This window comes from Mus caroli, unplaced genomic scaffold, assembly GCF_978045245.1.
Source record: "Mus caroli unplaced genomic scaffold, Mus_caroli_1 scaffold_3, whole genome shotgun sequence".
Taxonomy (NCBI): domain Eukaryota; kingdom Metazoa; phylum Chordata; class Mammalia; order Rodentia; family Muridae; genus Mus; species Mus caroli.
This window is the reverse complement of record NW_028227258.1, coordinates 106,391,512-106,405,574: the sequence shown is the minus strand read 5'-3', so window position 1 is coordinate 106,405,574 and position 14,063 is coordinate 106,391,512. Positions and strand designations below refer to the sequence as shown.

At 37.6% G+C, this 14,063-nt stretch overlaps 1 protein-coding gene across 4 annotated transcripts in view; it reads right to left on the bottom strand.

Moving 5' to 3' along the window:
* Nbea (neurobeachin) overlaps positions 1-14,063 on the bottom strand; it is a 539,067-nt gene that overhangs the window by 289,069 nt on the left and 235,935 nt on the right. For 3 of the 4 annotated variants that reach the window (XM_021158784.3, XM_029475178.2, XM_085835883.1), the window contains exon 33: positions 10,325-10,452. The exons of the other annotated variant lie outside the window; for it this stretch is intronic. In XM_021158784.3, the coding sequence (XP_021014443.1) occupies positions 10,325-10,452 (128 nt within the window). The remainder of the gene's footprint in view (positions 1-10,324; positions 10,453-14,063) is intronic. 4 annotated transcript variants of the gene reach the window in all.

The window sequence follows — 14,063 nt, the reverse complement described above, 5'->3', positions numbered from 1 at the left end:
CAAGGTTTTTTATGGTATCTTCTGCACCTGAGATTCTCTTTTATTTCTTTTATTCTGTTGATGATGCTTGCATCTATGATTCCTGATCTCTTTCCTAGGTTTCTATCTCCAAGGTTGTCTCCCTTTGTGATTTCTTTATTGATACTCTTTCCATTTTTAGATCCTGGATGGTTTTGTTCAATTCCTTCACATGTTTTGGTTGTGTTCTCCTGTATTTCTTTAAGGGAGTTTTTTAATGTCCTTCTTAAAGTCCTCAATTATCATCTTGAAATGTGACTTTAAATCAGATTCTTGCTTTTCTGGTGTGTTGGGTATCAAGGGCTAGTCATGATGGGAGAACTGGGTTTTGATGATGCCAAGTAGCCTGGTTTCTATTGTTTATGTTCTTAGCCCTTGTCTCTGGCCATCTGGATATCTCTGGTGTTAGCTGGTCTTGCTGTCTCTGACTCTGGCTTGTCCCTTCTGCAAGCCTGTGTGTCAGTACTTCTGTGAGACTAGTTCTCTCCAGGATGAATCTGGGTAAGGAGAGTTGTGCCACAGGGTCAGCTCTGAGGTGCAGATGGAAACCTGAAGGATCCTGTCCCCAGCTGTTCCTTGGTTCCTGTGACCTGTTGACTCTGGGCTGGTCCCTCTTAGGCCAGAAATTTTAGCAGAAGTGGTGGTGTTATCTGTGTTAACAGGTATGGCAGCATTCCTGAGACACCAGCTCTCTTCAGGCTATATTTGGGTATGGAGCGCTGTGGCACAGTATCAGCTCTGGGTGCAGACAGAAACTGGAAGAATCCTGACCCAGGGTGCTCCTTGGTTCCTATGTCCTGAGGTCTCTGGGTGGGTCCCTTAGAGCAGAAGTGATAGACTTACCTGTGCTCACTGGTGTGCCTGTACTCCTGGGAGACCAGCTCTCTCCTGGAATTATTTGGGTCTGGAGCACTGAGGGACAGGATCAGCTCCAAGAAAGACATTTTTTAATTTAATTTAAATTTAACACAACTTTATCAAAAATAGGTTAAACTGTACATAAGAAGCAAATGATTTCATAATCACAACAAAGCTAAAGGAACTGACTTTTGCCAAGTATCTTAAATGTCCCCATGAGTATTGTCTTAATGAAAACCCTCTCCATCTAAAATACTAAACTATTTTCCTTTTATGATAATAATTTTCTTCTCTTTATAGCTTCACAACCTACATTATATAGTTCCATGTACGAATAACCTAATTTTACTAATTATTTCTAACATCTTTTAAATCTCTATGACTCCATTTCCTCCCCCCCCCACACACCCATTGTTTATTTAGAGAACACTTAGGTATTTGGACAGCAGAAATTCTGATGATTAAACTCTCATGGTATAATCCAACATTTTGTTTATGTAGGCATTTATATTTTTTATTCACTCAGTGTTGGTTTGAGATAGTTTTATGCCCATTTGTCAAGTTGTTTCTCCATCTTTGTGAAGTTGAAAGCCTTGTTTAGATCTATTAATTCTTTTGAGAATATCAAATACTATCCCAATGTCCTATCACTGTATCATTTACAAGATGATAAACTTTATAAAGAAAACGATAACCCTACCTGACATACTCTCTTGTTACAAAGGATGGAGACCGAGTGCGTTTCTCTTTGCCAGTTTTCAGATTAAAGTCTTTTAGTTGCACATTTATATCTGAGTCTTTGGATTAAGATTTCTCAAATCAGTGTTCTCTAAATGCTACTGTAAACTTTTCAGGGAGAGAGATGGAAAGACTATTTCCTCATTTCTTAAATGTTAACTGTTTGTAGTTGTTTCAGACAAAGCCAGTTTATCTTTTATTCTTTTCCTGGAGAAAAAAAAATGATGTTAAAAAACATCATGACAATCATATTCTCCTTCATTTGTCAATTACTCTATATTTTATGTACATCGAAAGTATTTTTCTTTTAATTTTTTGAATTATCTAAAAATATATATCAATACTGTTTATCTTGGGTTAATTTACACAGGGCTTCAATATGTCCTTATATACTTTCCAATCTCTTCATTAAAATATTCCAAGACAATTTGAATTTTTTATTCTAATTTTGTTTTCCTCATTGTAAATTATGTATTTTTAGAAATTTAGATATTCTAAATGTGTCCTGTTCATTTTCATCTTTTCTTGTCTCTTTGAAACTTTGGTCTTTGTATTACTCCTTCCTTTATTTGCATTTAAGCCCTTATTTATGGATTTTATTGTTTCTTGTAAGTCCATGTCAAAAATTATTTTTCTCTGTATTTATAATTACATTCTAATTTCTTTCTCTAAAATTATAATTGCTTAATTCTGATTTAAATAGCTCTTCCATCTCCTTCAACCTTTTATAAATTCTTTTAGCTTTTAAACATGATTCTCATATGTTAATTTTTTCTTCCCGGTATAATTATTTTTACTATAATGCATAAAACTAATATCCTTTATCTTTATGTAATATGTGCTTTTTAAATTTCAGGTCATTTTTTTAAAATAATGTTTTACCTTTATCTTCAGCTTTGAAGATGTTACCTTGAATTTTTATTCTTACTGCTGTATATGGCTCTTCTGTGTCTTCCATATGAGGTTACTATCCTTTGACACTATAGGAAGTGACGCAATCTTTAGTATTTGTTATCCAGTAAAAGGATGTTAGGATGCTAGCCTTTAATAGGCTATGGTACCACTGCCTACAAATCTTTAGCTTAGCTTCTTCTTCTTTCCATGAGGTATGTAATTCCCAAATGGAACAGGGCCAAATGACTATAGACTAAAATATTTAAAAGCATGATCAATGAAACAAAACAGTAACAATTGAAAACAAAACAAGAATAAAATGAAAGCAAAACCTGTTTTTTTACAGGCTTCTTTTTACAAATTTAATAATTTCGTAACCAGCTGTTTGTCTCTAACAGTTTTGTTTGGATTTTTCTCTTTTTTACTTTGGCCCTTCTGCTGCTCAGTGTAGATTCTATCCACAGATGTTGCTCCTCGGTGTGCACCCTTATTCTGCCAGAGAACTGTGGTTCATATCTCATGATGTCTGGATAACTCTAGCCATTCTGACGTGACCACAGTAGCCTTGAAGTCAGCTTTTATAGTGCGGTGATATTTTCTTTTAACTCATATTTTCAAGTTCACCTTCAGGATTTTCCACTGAGGATCTGCAGATTCTTTTTTCTTTCTGAAATGCTCATTTGCTTCCTATGGCCTGCTCCAGACACAGATATACCGCATGTTCTACAGCTGACTGGATGACTTGCAGAGCCCGATATGGGGCCAATGGGATCACTGTCAGCTAGCCCACTTGTTACTTTATAGCTATTACTTTATCTTCTACACATCTTTTTAATTAATGATACTAATAACATAATATGTTCCCATTTGCAACACAGTTGAATTAATTATTTCCACATGGCAATTTAAAATGCTAATTAAAAAACATTTTAGCAGTAGGGAGATGGCTCAATGGTTAAACGGCTTGCCCTGAAAATAAAGGGACCAGAGTTCGGATCCCCAGAACCCACAAAATGCTGAGTAGGCATGTCAGCCAGATCTGAGGAGACAGAGACAGAAGGTTGCTCAGAGAAAACTGGACAGGTAGACTTGATAGATGTTGACTCTGAATTAGACTGAAAGGCCTACCTCAGTGAGTAAGGTGGTAGAGCAATGGAGGATGAGCCCCAACACCCAGTTCTCTAGCACTCCATGTACAAGCCCCCACACATACGAAAGCTAAATATGCAACACATGCATATCACACTCAAGAAGAAAGAGAAAGAAATCACAGTTTAGCACATAGTTTTTCTATAAAATAAAAATATAGATACCATTTTTTCATACTGTGGCCATAGTGCTGTGGATCCCACATACCTTTGCAACAAGGCTCATTCCTCTAACAGTTCACTGATACCCTCCTTTGGAGGAGGTGGTAGCTTCATGGCATAGCATCACAGTTTTAAGAATAGTGCTCCTGGGAACACTAAGAACGTAAGCACTAAATTGTAATCAACAATTATTGATGTCATTCAAGTTAGACTTTCTATATTATTGTATTTCTTTCCAAATGTTTTCATTTATGTGAGCTCTTTAAAAATGTCAGCTTTGTATATCCTAAACCATGGTTATCCTACCCCTGTCCAGAATTAAGTTCATTTCAGTGGAAACAAAAAACTAAGCCAAAAAGAGCAAAATCATCTGAGCCATTCAGATTCTCTGTTATGCCTCCAGTCAAATGATGAAAGACATTCCATTCAAAGAAAACAGAGTTGGGGCTGTGGGGGCCCCATTTTGATGACTATGCCACAGAAGCTAGTTGGGTGAGAAGACAGAGAGATGCAGAAACCAGAGACTATGAAGTTGTTTTGAGTCAAAAGGGGGAGGTGGTCTTCATTACTGACCTCCCTGTCTTATTTCTAGGCTACCTAAAATCAGACTACATCCCCTCCTCTCCTAGGAAACTAAAGTGTTTCATCTAAATCCTCATAGCAATTATGTTACTCGGGATACTTCTTTTTAAGTTCTCAAGTGAATATAAATAATGCTAAAAGTTATGAACAGTGCTTTCTCATGGTTAATTTGCACCACAGCACACACACACACACACACACACACACACACACACACACACACTTTAAATATCCCCTCCCCTCCCCTCCTCTCCTCTCTCTTCCTTCCTCTCCATCTCTCCATTTTCCCTGTTTCTCTCCCTTCCCAACCTTTGGATGATAACCTGGTTCTGTATTATTTATAAAGTGTCCAAATTACAAATGTGTTCAAGGTGTGTGTGTGCATGTGTGTGTGTGTGTGCATGTGTGCGTGTCTGTGTGCAAGTCTGAGGATAGAGAGTCTTCCTGGGTTATTTTCCATTTATTCATTGGAAACATTTTACTGTTGTAAAGTAACAGCCACTGTTAAGCTAGCAATCAACAATGATCTGGATATTATTACAATTAAAACCATATGGTAACATAAGTTTTCATTTTAAAACTGGATCGTTCAAGGTCATGGACTTGTAACTGTTCAGGTTCAGGTAAATTTAATAAGGATTGGATTTTCTAAGTGGCCCTCAGTATAGCATAGGCGATGGGAAGAGACAAGGTTGAGAGTATTTTCAGAGTGAAGTGATATAAAAAAATTAAAAGTGTCCCCAAGGAGTAGACAACAAGCTGTCACTGGACCTGTAACAACTCTATAAATTTGTGAGAGCTAAGGACAGATAACAGAGGATGAACACTAAGTGAGAGCCCTTATTCACTGAGGCAGAGTCTCTCAACTGATTCCAGAGCTCACCCACATGGCTAGTTTAGCTAGCTAGTTTGCTCCTGGAATTCCCTGCCTCTACCTCCTAGCACTATATTCACAAGAAGGATGCCACACCCACCTGGAGTTTATACAGGCCTAGGGATGCACATTCTATTCCTCATGCTTGTGTGGACACAATGAGCCATCTCCCTAGCTCCTTGGATATGTGAGAAAAGCTTCCTGGTTTCATTGGCATGTAGTTTCCATTGCTATGGAGAACCAAAAAGATCTAACAATTTTGATCCCTCAATTTTTTTCATCTTTGCTGTGGAGTTTGAACTTAGATCCATACCTACTCTAAGTGACTTTTACCCTAAAGAATTTGAACAATTTTAAAGGAATCCACATAGGCTTTGAATAGCTACAGTCTTGTCCACTGAAGGCAAAATACAAACAGCATCAGTGCTTGCTCTGGAGTCACACAATAAGAGTAATAAAGCCTGTGAATAACAGTGATAGATATGAAAATGAATCTTGTTTTAGTTTGCATGTAAAGAACAAACACAGCTAAAAGTATCCATCATCAGCTGCTGTAGAGAAAAACTGAGCAACTACATGTGTAGGAAAAAAAAAAACTAAACACAAGACATCCAACTGAATACAATTCAAATATATTTTATTATATGGACAATTTTCTTCACTTAAAACATAAAATTGACTCCAGAAACAAAAATTCAGGTTTGCTTCTGTAAGATATATATGCATGATGAAGTCAAAAGTCACAGGATTTACTCATGGTAAGCAATGTTTCAAACAGAAATAATCAATGGCTAAGCAGATGAAGAGTTGACTGTGTAATTTCCCTGGCTTCTTCACAACCATCTCACAATTTTCTTTCTTAAGATGGAGGGATGTCATGCTAAGGTGGAGGGCAATGGAGGGATGAGTGAGTGAGTGGGAGGGAGGCAGCTGGACATGAACTCAGTGCTACAGCACTCACCAGGCACGCCGCAGATCCTGGGTTTAATTCCCCAAGTGAAAAGCAAGTGAGACCAGGAGCCACCACACAGCTCTGTCTGTTAGAGCAGAGCGCAGTCAAGGAGGAAACAGAAAGCTCATAGGTATAGTGAGCCCCAGATCAACAGCAGGGGAATAAAATTTATTCGAGACAACAGCAACACAAGTTTTAAGATATGTTCCATTCTTGAATGAAAATATTTCTATTAATAGAAATATAAAGTCCTACACAACACTGAAGAGAGTGCCTTAATGTTGCTTATCTTACACACTGCCATGGGGTCACAGGATGAGTATAACTCAAGGGAAGGAAGAGGACTCTGTGAAATGAAGAGAGGTCTATTTATATAAAAGGTAGAGAACCCTATGCAAAAGAAAACCATTCTACATACAGTAAAGAAAACAAAAACAAAGATACATGATGCATTACGTGCTTACACGCTTACCAGCTGCCCAAATCAAGAGAAAGATGACTAGGTAAATCTGGACATTAACAACCAAATTCTGGCAGATATGAACTTCATTCTGTGACAGAAGAGTAATTCCTAGATACATGGATTGGATAGGTCATTTGCAGGATCATGGATTAAGGTTATCAACATTTCATTTTCCTTAATAATGACATTTAAAAAATAAAATGTACAACTTAAAGATTTACCACTTTCTATCATTCTGTTGTAAAGAAATGCTATTTTCATATTAACAAGGAAGGTCCTGATTATTATTTAAAATTTTAAGAACTGTACATTTGTATTTTGACAAGAGAAAAACTATAGGGTGAAATTATATTCAGTCTGAAAAAAAAAGAAAACAAATGTCTGATTTCTAACTCCTGGCAGTATTTCAGTTCTAGAATACTCACTTGTACACCAACAGTACATCACTGACATTAACATAGGCCACAGAGACTCAGTCTTCCAATTTAATCAAGAATATTTGAGGGGTACTTAAGAGTGCACCAAGCCATTTCTCTTGCCTTTCATCTACCGATGAAAGGGTGTTTAAAAAAAAATAAAAAAACAAAAAAACCCAGGCATCAGGAAGTGAAAATTCTGGGAAAAGGCTGCACAAGAAAGTAATTTTATACAAATTACAGTAGTTAAAATATTAACTGGGAATAACTTTTTAGATTGCCTTTATAGATTCAGTAATGTGAGCTTTAAAAAAAAGCCAGATTCATTTAAATTATGATCACAGAGGGAAAAAAATCCTAGAAACCATACCAGGGTTCGGGTTAAGTTCCTAGAAGATAAACTGGGTAAAATGTTTGTCAGCTAGGCAGCTGGAAGAAGTGTAAGTCCTCACATATGTGCTTATTGTGTAATTTTTAGTCTGATGCTCTTCTTTCAGCTGATGAAACTTATCCCCTATTTTGATAATTGGCAACAGTCCTTTTACAGAGCTCCTACATGACAGTTATTTCTGAAGATACACTTCCTGGCATGGTCAGTTACCTATCTTTAGGATGCTCCGTACATCAATATACCCACAATCCTTTTGATCTACCATGCATCTTGTCTGTAAAATAAAGAAGGCCTCGGGGGATTGAGCCTGCAGGAGTAGCCAGTCAATATCTTATTTGAATTAAGGTCCACTCTACAAGATTGAACCCCATACACGAGCCTTATAATTTTTAATATTCTAGTTTTACTGATACTCTGGCTCCTTGATACCTTATATAAAATTTGTAGTTAGATTTGAACAACAAATGCCCATTACATAGCATTATTAAATAACTAATTTCACTCCCTTTACTGTATCTTCAATCAATATTTCTAATTTCTGTAAACTTTAGAAGGTACATATAAGCAGAGAAAAATACTCTCAATGTTTACAGGATGTAAAAAAAGATTTACATTCATCTTCAATTAATATTTATTGAGATTTTAAAGTAAAATTATCATGTTACAAAAATATGAACGTATAAATTACCAGCTGTCTTGCTCCTCAGGAGAATGTACTCCAACGAAATCAAAAGAATTAAGGAAGTGAAAAGAACCCACCATCAGGCAGCAGCCCCCCTGAAACATCTGTATCTTACCTAATATAACATTCACACCATCTCTTAGTAGTGTTTTTTGTTTTGTTTTGATTTGGTTTGGTTTTCGAGACAGGGTTTCTCTGTGCAGCCCTGGCTGTCCTGGAACTCACTTTGTAGACCAGGCTGGCCTCAAACTCAGAAATCGGCCTGCCTCGGCCTCCCGAGTGCTGGGATTAAAGGCGTACGCCACCATGCCCGGGTTAGTAGGTTTTATACAGCTTGATACAGTATTTGGAGTACTGTTTGAAGAACTAGGTTTCAAATTAGTATTTTCGGGAAATATCACTTCTTAACAAATTTCTATAAATATGAAGTAAAAGAGAAAAAAAACTTAAAGAACAATTAGATATTTTTCAAATGTTTACACATTAATAGTGATATTAGTAGTAAAGCAATTTAATGATTTCATAAGAAAATCTAAGGAAAAAGTTTTGAAAGTGAGTTTGGAGTATCTGGGGTATCCAGTTAGCGATATCTAACATCTAATGGGTTATCTGGCTCAAACTATGTCCCGAAGTTATAGGACAGTAGTGTGCTGTCGTGGAAGTAAATAGAAGCAAGGAACACTTGAAACTTCTGTGAAGATGAGAGAAGGCTCCGAGAGCAGGCAGGACTTAGCCTAGTAACACACCTGCTTCTGTCCCCAGCAGAAAGGTAAGTGGCCATACAGCCACCTGGCCGCACTGTACTCCACTGTGTGTATGCTTTAAATGATTGGCTTTGAATACTAGACTGTTAGCTCCGTGAAGGATGCATCTGGTCCTTCCATCATGGTACTCAGGAAGGGGGCATCAGTGCATCCATGAGGCAATTGTTCGAAGGATCACACACATATCAAACAGTGCATTTAGAGCAAGCATAATCTGTGGACAAGGTGAGGTGTTCAAGTCTCCAAGGGCATGAATTTCATTAAGGCGCAGCTTATAGTTAGATGCACACTTGTGATCCCCGTGACATTTCAACTTTACTTTGTGGGTGGAAGTAATGATAGCAACAGTGACCTTCCCACTTTTCCCATGACTGTGACACTTCGCTAATCAATCACTCAAGGTAATGCAAAGATTTTTTACCTCTCTCTGGTAATTTCTAATCCATGCTGCTCCAGTCAAGAGACAGGGATAGTTTACTGTTCTCCTAAGCTATCCCTTTGTTTGGAAACTTTCTATGCATTATGCAGTTTCATTCTCATCCAAGTAAGGCATCTTATAGTAACTCAGCAATTCCCCAAGGCCACAAATAAACAGGACATCGACTATCGCCATTTTGCCTCAAAGAAACACTCCTGAAACAGAGAACAATGCCAGAGCAAACAGGAAAATGCCCATATTTCTGGAAGTGGAAGCCACAAGTAACTAAGTCCAAGGGCCAATAAAAGGGCATGAAAGAACCTCTTTTACTTGCAGGGCCACCTTGACGCTGATCTCTGAAGCTCATAAACAGTCATGAACTGAAACTACAAAATGAAGTAAAGCTTCATTTAGCTGTAGTTTTCAAAGCTCCTCTCCTACTACAGGGGTACAAATTAAAATTCCACCATTCATTACTTAAGCCACTGTTGAGGAGGAGATAACTGCTTCATCAAGAGCCCATTCAGTATTTCTCAACATTTTTACTGACTTGCTGGTTACAGCTTCTTACATTAAGAGCATCATATGGATAAGAAAAGTCACCTGAAAAACTCTTGGCTCTCTGCACAGCAAGGAGTGTTACAAAACCTACACTTTATAAATGCTGTCCCAGAGAAAGGATGCGCAGGGTTGGTAATAAGACTGGGATTGAAGAGCCGCTGTTGCCCATTCTAAGACCTTTCAAAGTCCCTCATCTGGATCTCTGTCACTGATATCGACTTTGCAAAATGGCACTTTAAAATGAGTGAAGAGAAGAAAACACATACAAAGTCTCATGAGAATCTGCAACTATTGTATCTTTAACTTCTTTTGGCAATATATATCTTTTAAAATGCACAGGATATGCCATGATTAATAGGTACATTGCATGAAAGTAAATATGTAGAATATAGAGAGATCATACCTTCTATCAATAGCTCTTGTCCATGACTGCCCAGAAGTGTACGAGATAGGAATGGGGCAAAGTCTACAAAAATTTCACGAAGAAGAGGAGCAACTTTTTCTAAAGCTCTTTCAAGTTTTGCAGTGATGCTGTTGAAATTAAGACATAAAGACTAGTAAATATAATTCAATATAAATTCCAAATAAACTTTAGTTCTAAATTAAAATATTTATAAAACACAGTCAAAGTCCAGTCCTAGCCCACGGAAAACAGGAAGTTTCATATGGAAGGGATACAGTTTTGCACAGAGAGGTGTCTACTCTGCAGACTGAAGCAGAATGAGAACAACTATACTATGAAAAGGGGCCGAAGATACTGCCACAGATCTAAGAATGTCAGGATAAATGAATTCTTCTGTCTCTGTGCATCATCAATGAAAATAGCCTACTGTGTGATCACTAGACCACTTACAAAGAATTTAAACTCCCATTCTCAAGAAACATTTCCTGTAAGTTGGACAACAAAGGAAGTTACTAGAAGCCAGGTGATTTGCATTAGAATAAAATTTTTCTTTTCCTAAGTCCATTTACCTTCTCAATCTCTGAAATAGTATTTATATTGCTCAGTATTGTAGCTTAAGTAGTTGCTATGCAGGTGCATGTTATAAGTAAAAGAAAATAATGGAAGAGAAAAGTATGTTTCCATTAGGCAGGTTAATATTTTGACTATAGATCTATTTCTCCTAGAAGTAAGTAGTAAGAAAGACCGTGCAACCGTGAGTCCTGGCTGCGCCACAGACTAAGCCACGTGATGTTACGCACAGCAGCTCTGCTCTTCTGAGGAATGATCATCTGCCCACTGCGGATTAGTCAGGTAAGCCACAAAAGCTGAGCAGAAGAACACCCACCACACAGTGAGAGGTACGTAATGTTAGTTTTGTAAGTGATTTTGTGCATAAAACTCGCTCATATGTATTGTGAAATCCGGCTCTGATACATTAAACAAAATAAAGTTCAATATAACACTAGATGAATACATTGCTGCACAGATAAAGAGTGAGGAGTTAATAGTAGTGTGTCTATTTCAGACAAGCCCTCCAGCTATGGGGGAGGCAGAGTCACTGCAGAGCCTGCTGACAGACTGTTTAGTCACTCGTTTCAGAATGAGCATATAGTTATGAGAATGTACATCTAAGTCTCAGGTGACGGTGATACTGATCAGGGACCCCTCTGACACTTCTAAAGAGAAAGTGACACCAAGGAAGGATGAATAAAAAGCGAAAGAGTTAAGAGTACTTCAAGACTCTGAATTCTCACCATATCTGTAAATTTTCTTTGACCTTTTTTTTTTTTTTTTTTTAAACAACTGGTAATACGGCCCTTTTTTTGCATCTCCTATTTCACCAAATCCTTTTCTTCTGCAGAGTCATTTCCTATAGCTTCCCACTAAGGTGACTGCATCTACTATGGAAGCATATGTAGGAATTACAATTGTAGAAATGAGATAGATCTAGATATTAATATTTTCTAAAGCCAATATCGCAAAAAAGCACTGATATTGAGTTGTATTTAAGATTAACAGGAGTGAGCACACAGAAATGGGAAAACTCAAGATTCTGGAGATTCTATCTATCATCAAACCATATTACTAGATTTTCTTATCACACATCACAAAACATTCTAAGTGAAAAACTTTTAGTATCCCTTTCTACACTGAAGAAACTGATAGGTTACTATTGATATTGTATTTATAGATTACCCCAAGTGTGTCTTCAGAGGAGGGTAAAATATGTGTTTATCCATACATAAGTATTAAAGTAAGTTATACAGACATAGACTTCATCTTTAGAGCTCCCTCATTGTTCAGTAGATAAAGACTGAAATCCCCCCACATAAAAAGACAGGTGCTGGGCCTGCACTGCTCTTCTAATGTTTCCTTTTCTTCTTGGAGAAAAGCACAGTATAACCAGCTCAGATTCCTTGGTATGCATAAAAAAATCATCTGTTAACATGTAACAATGACATGGAAACTTAGGGGAACTCTATGGAACTATTTTCAGATCTGTAAATAGTTTCTCTCAAAGACAAAATAAATGAAATTGCTGGGCAAAGGACAGAAGATGGCAATTTCTAGGTCAGACTGAGCTATAGCCTAGGGCGACAACCAAGCAAGCAAGCAACCAACCACTATCTACCAAAGAGAAAAACAAAACAAAGCAAAGAGTACCTTGGAGCACAACACAGCATACTATAGCATACTCTATTTACTTTAGGGGGAATCGTAGCAATTTTTCAGTTTGCTAAAGAGGTTACTTCATTGACAAAAAACCATTCATTTGGTGCACAGAATATAAAAGGGCAGTGACTAGAAAACTGGCCCCATAGTCTTTCATTTACACTTTAGTACAGTTTTGGCCTGAATACAGAAGTTACCTGTGGATTAGAACCAAAACTGTTTGAGCCTCTGACTTCACTCTCTACTCTTTACTTGACCTAAACTAATGATACACACACATCATCATGCAGCAATAATGTAATGATACCAGGCTAGATCAGTGCCTTCTTTGAACTTGGCTATTTTTATGGACAGTAAGCATAAACCCTTTAAGAAAGTGCATCATCGATTTCAAAACAGAAAATAATACTCAAAACTGAAGCGATTTAACAACTATTTTAACAAAATTACTAAAGAGAGGAAAATAAACCCCTAAAATGAGGTATGAGGTAATGATGCTTCAGATGAGCGTTTATAGATGTAATCTAATAACAAAACATTGAGGCCGGAATTACAAGTACCTAATAATGTATTTTTAACCCCAAATTAGATTCTTGCTTGCTTGCTTACTTACTTTTTTGTTTGTTTTGAGACACAGTCTCACAATGCACCTCTAGGCTGTCCTAGAAGTCACTATGTTTAAGGCTGGCCTTGAACAAACAGAGATCTTCCTGCCTCTATCTCCCAAGTACTGGGATCAAGGGTGTGTGGCAATACACCCAGATGGTATTTTATTTTTTATCTATTTAAAATGACTCAGTAAATTCTAAGAATTTTATATAAATGAAACACAATTAGGCCATGAGGCTACAGGAGAAAACAGCATCTAAAAACTGTCACTACTATATTTATTAAATGTTTCCAAACAAGATTTGACCTCAAGCTACATCCAAAGTCATGATGACTGTAAGAAGAATGCCAGCAGAATACCCAAGATACAACTTCCAAAACACAAGAAAATCAAAAAGAAGGAAGACCATTATGTGGATACTTCACTCCTCCCTAGAATAGGGAATAAAATATCCATGGAAGGAGTTGCAGAGACAAAGTTTGGAGCTAAGACGAAAGAATGGACCATCCAGAGACTGCCCCACCCGGCGGTCCATCCCATAATCACCCACCAAACACAGACACTATTGCATATGCCAGCAGGATTTTGCTGAAAGGATCCTGATATAGCTGTCTCCTGTGAGGCTTTGCCAGTGCCTGGCAAATACAGAAGTGGATGCTCACAGTCAGCTATAGGATGGAACACAGGGCCCCCAATGTAGGAGCTAGAGAAAGTACCCAAGAGCTGAAGGGGTCTGCAACCCTATAGGTGGAACAACAATATGAACTAATCAGTACCCCCAAAGCTCGTGGCTCTAGCTGCATATGTATCAGAAGATGGCCTAGTTGGCCATCATTGGGAAGAAAGGCCCCTTGGTCTAGCAAACTTTATATGTCCCAGTACAGGAGAACGCCAGGGCTAAGAAGTGGGAGTGAG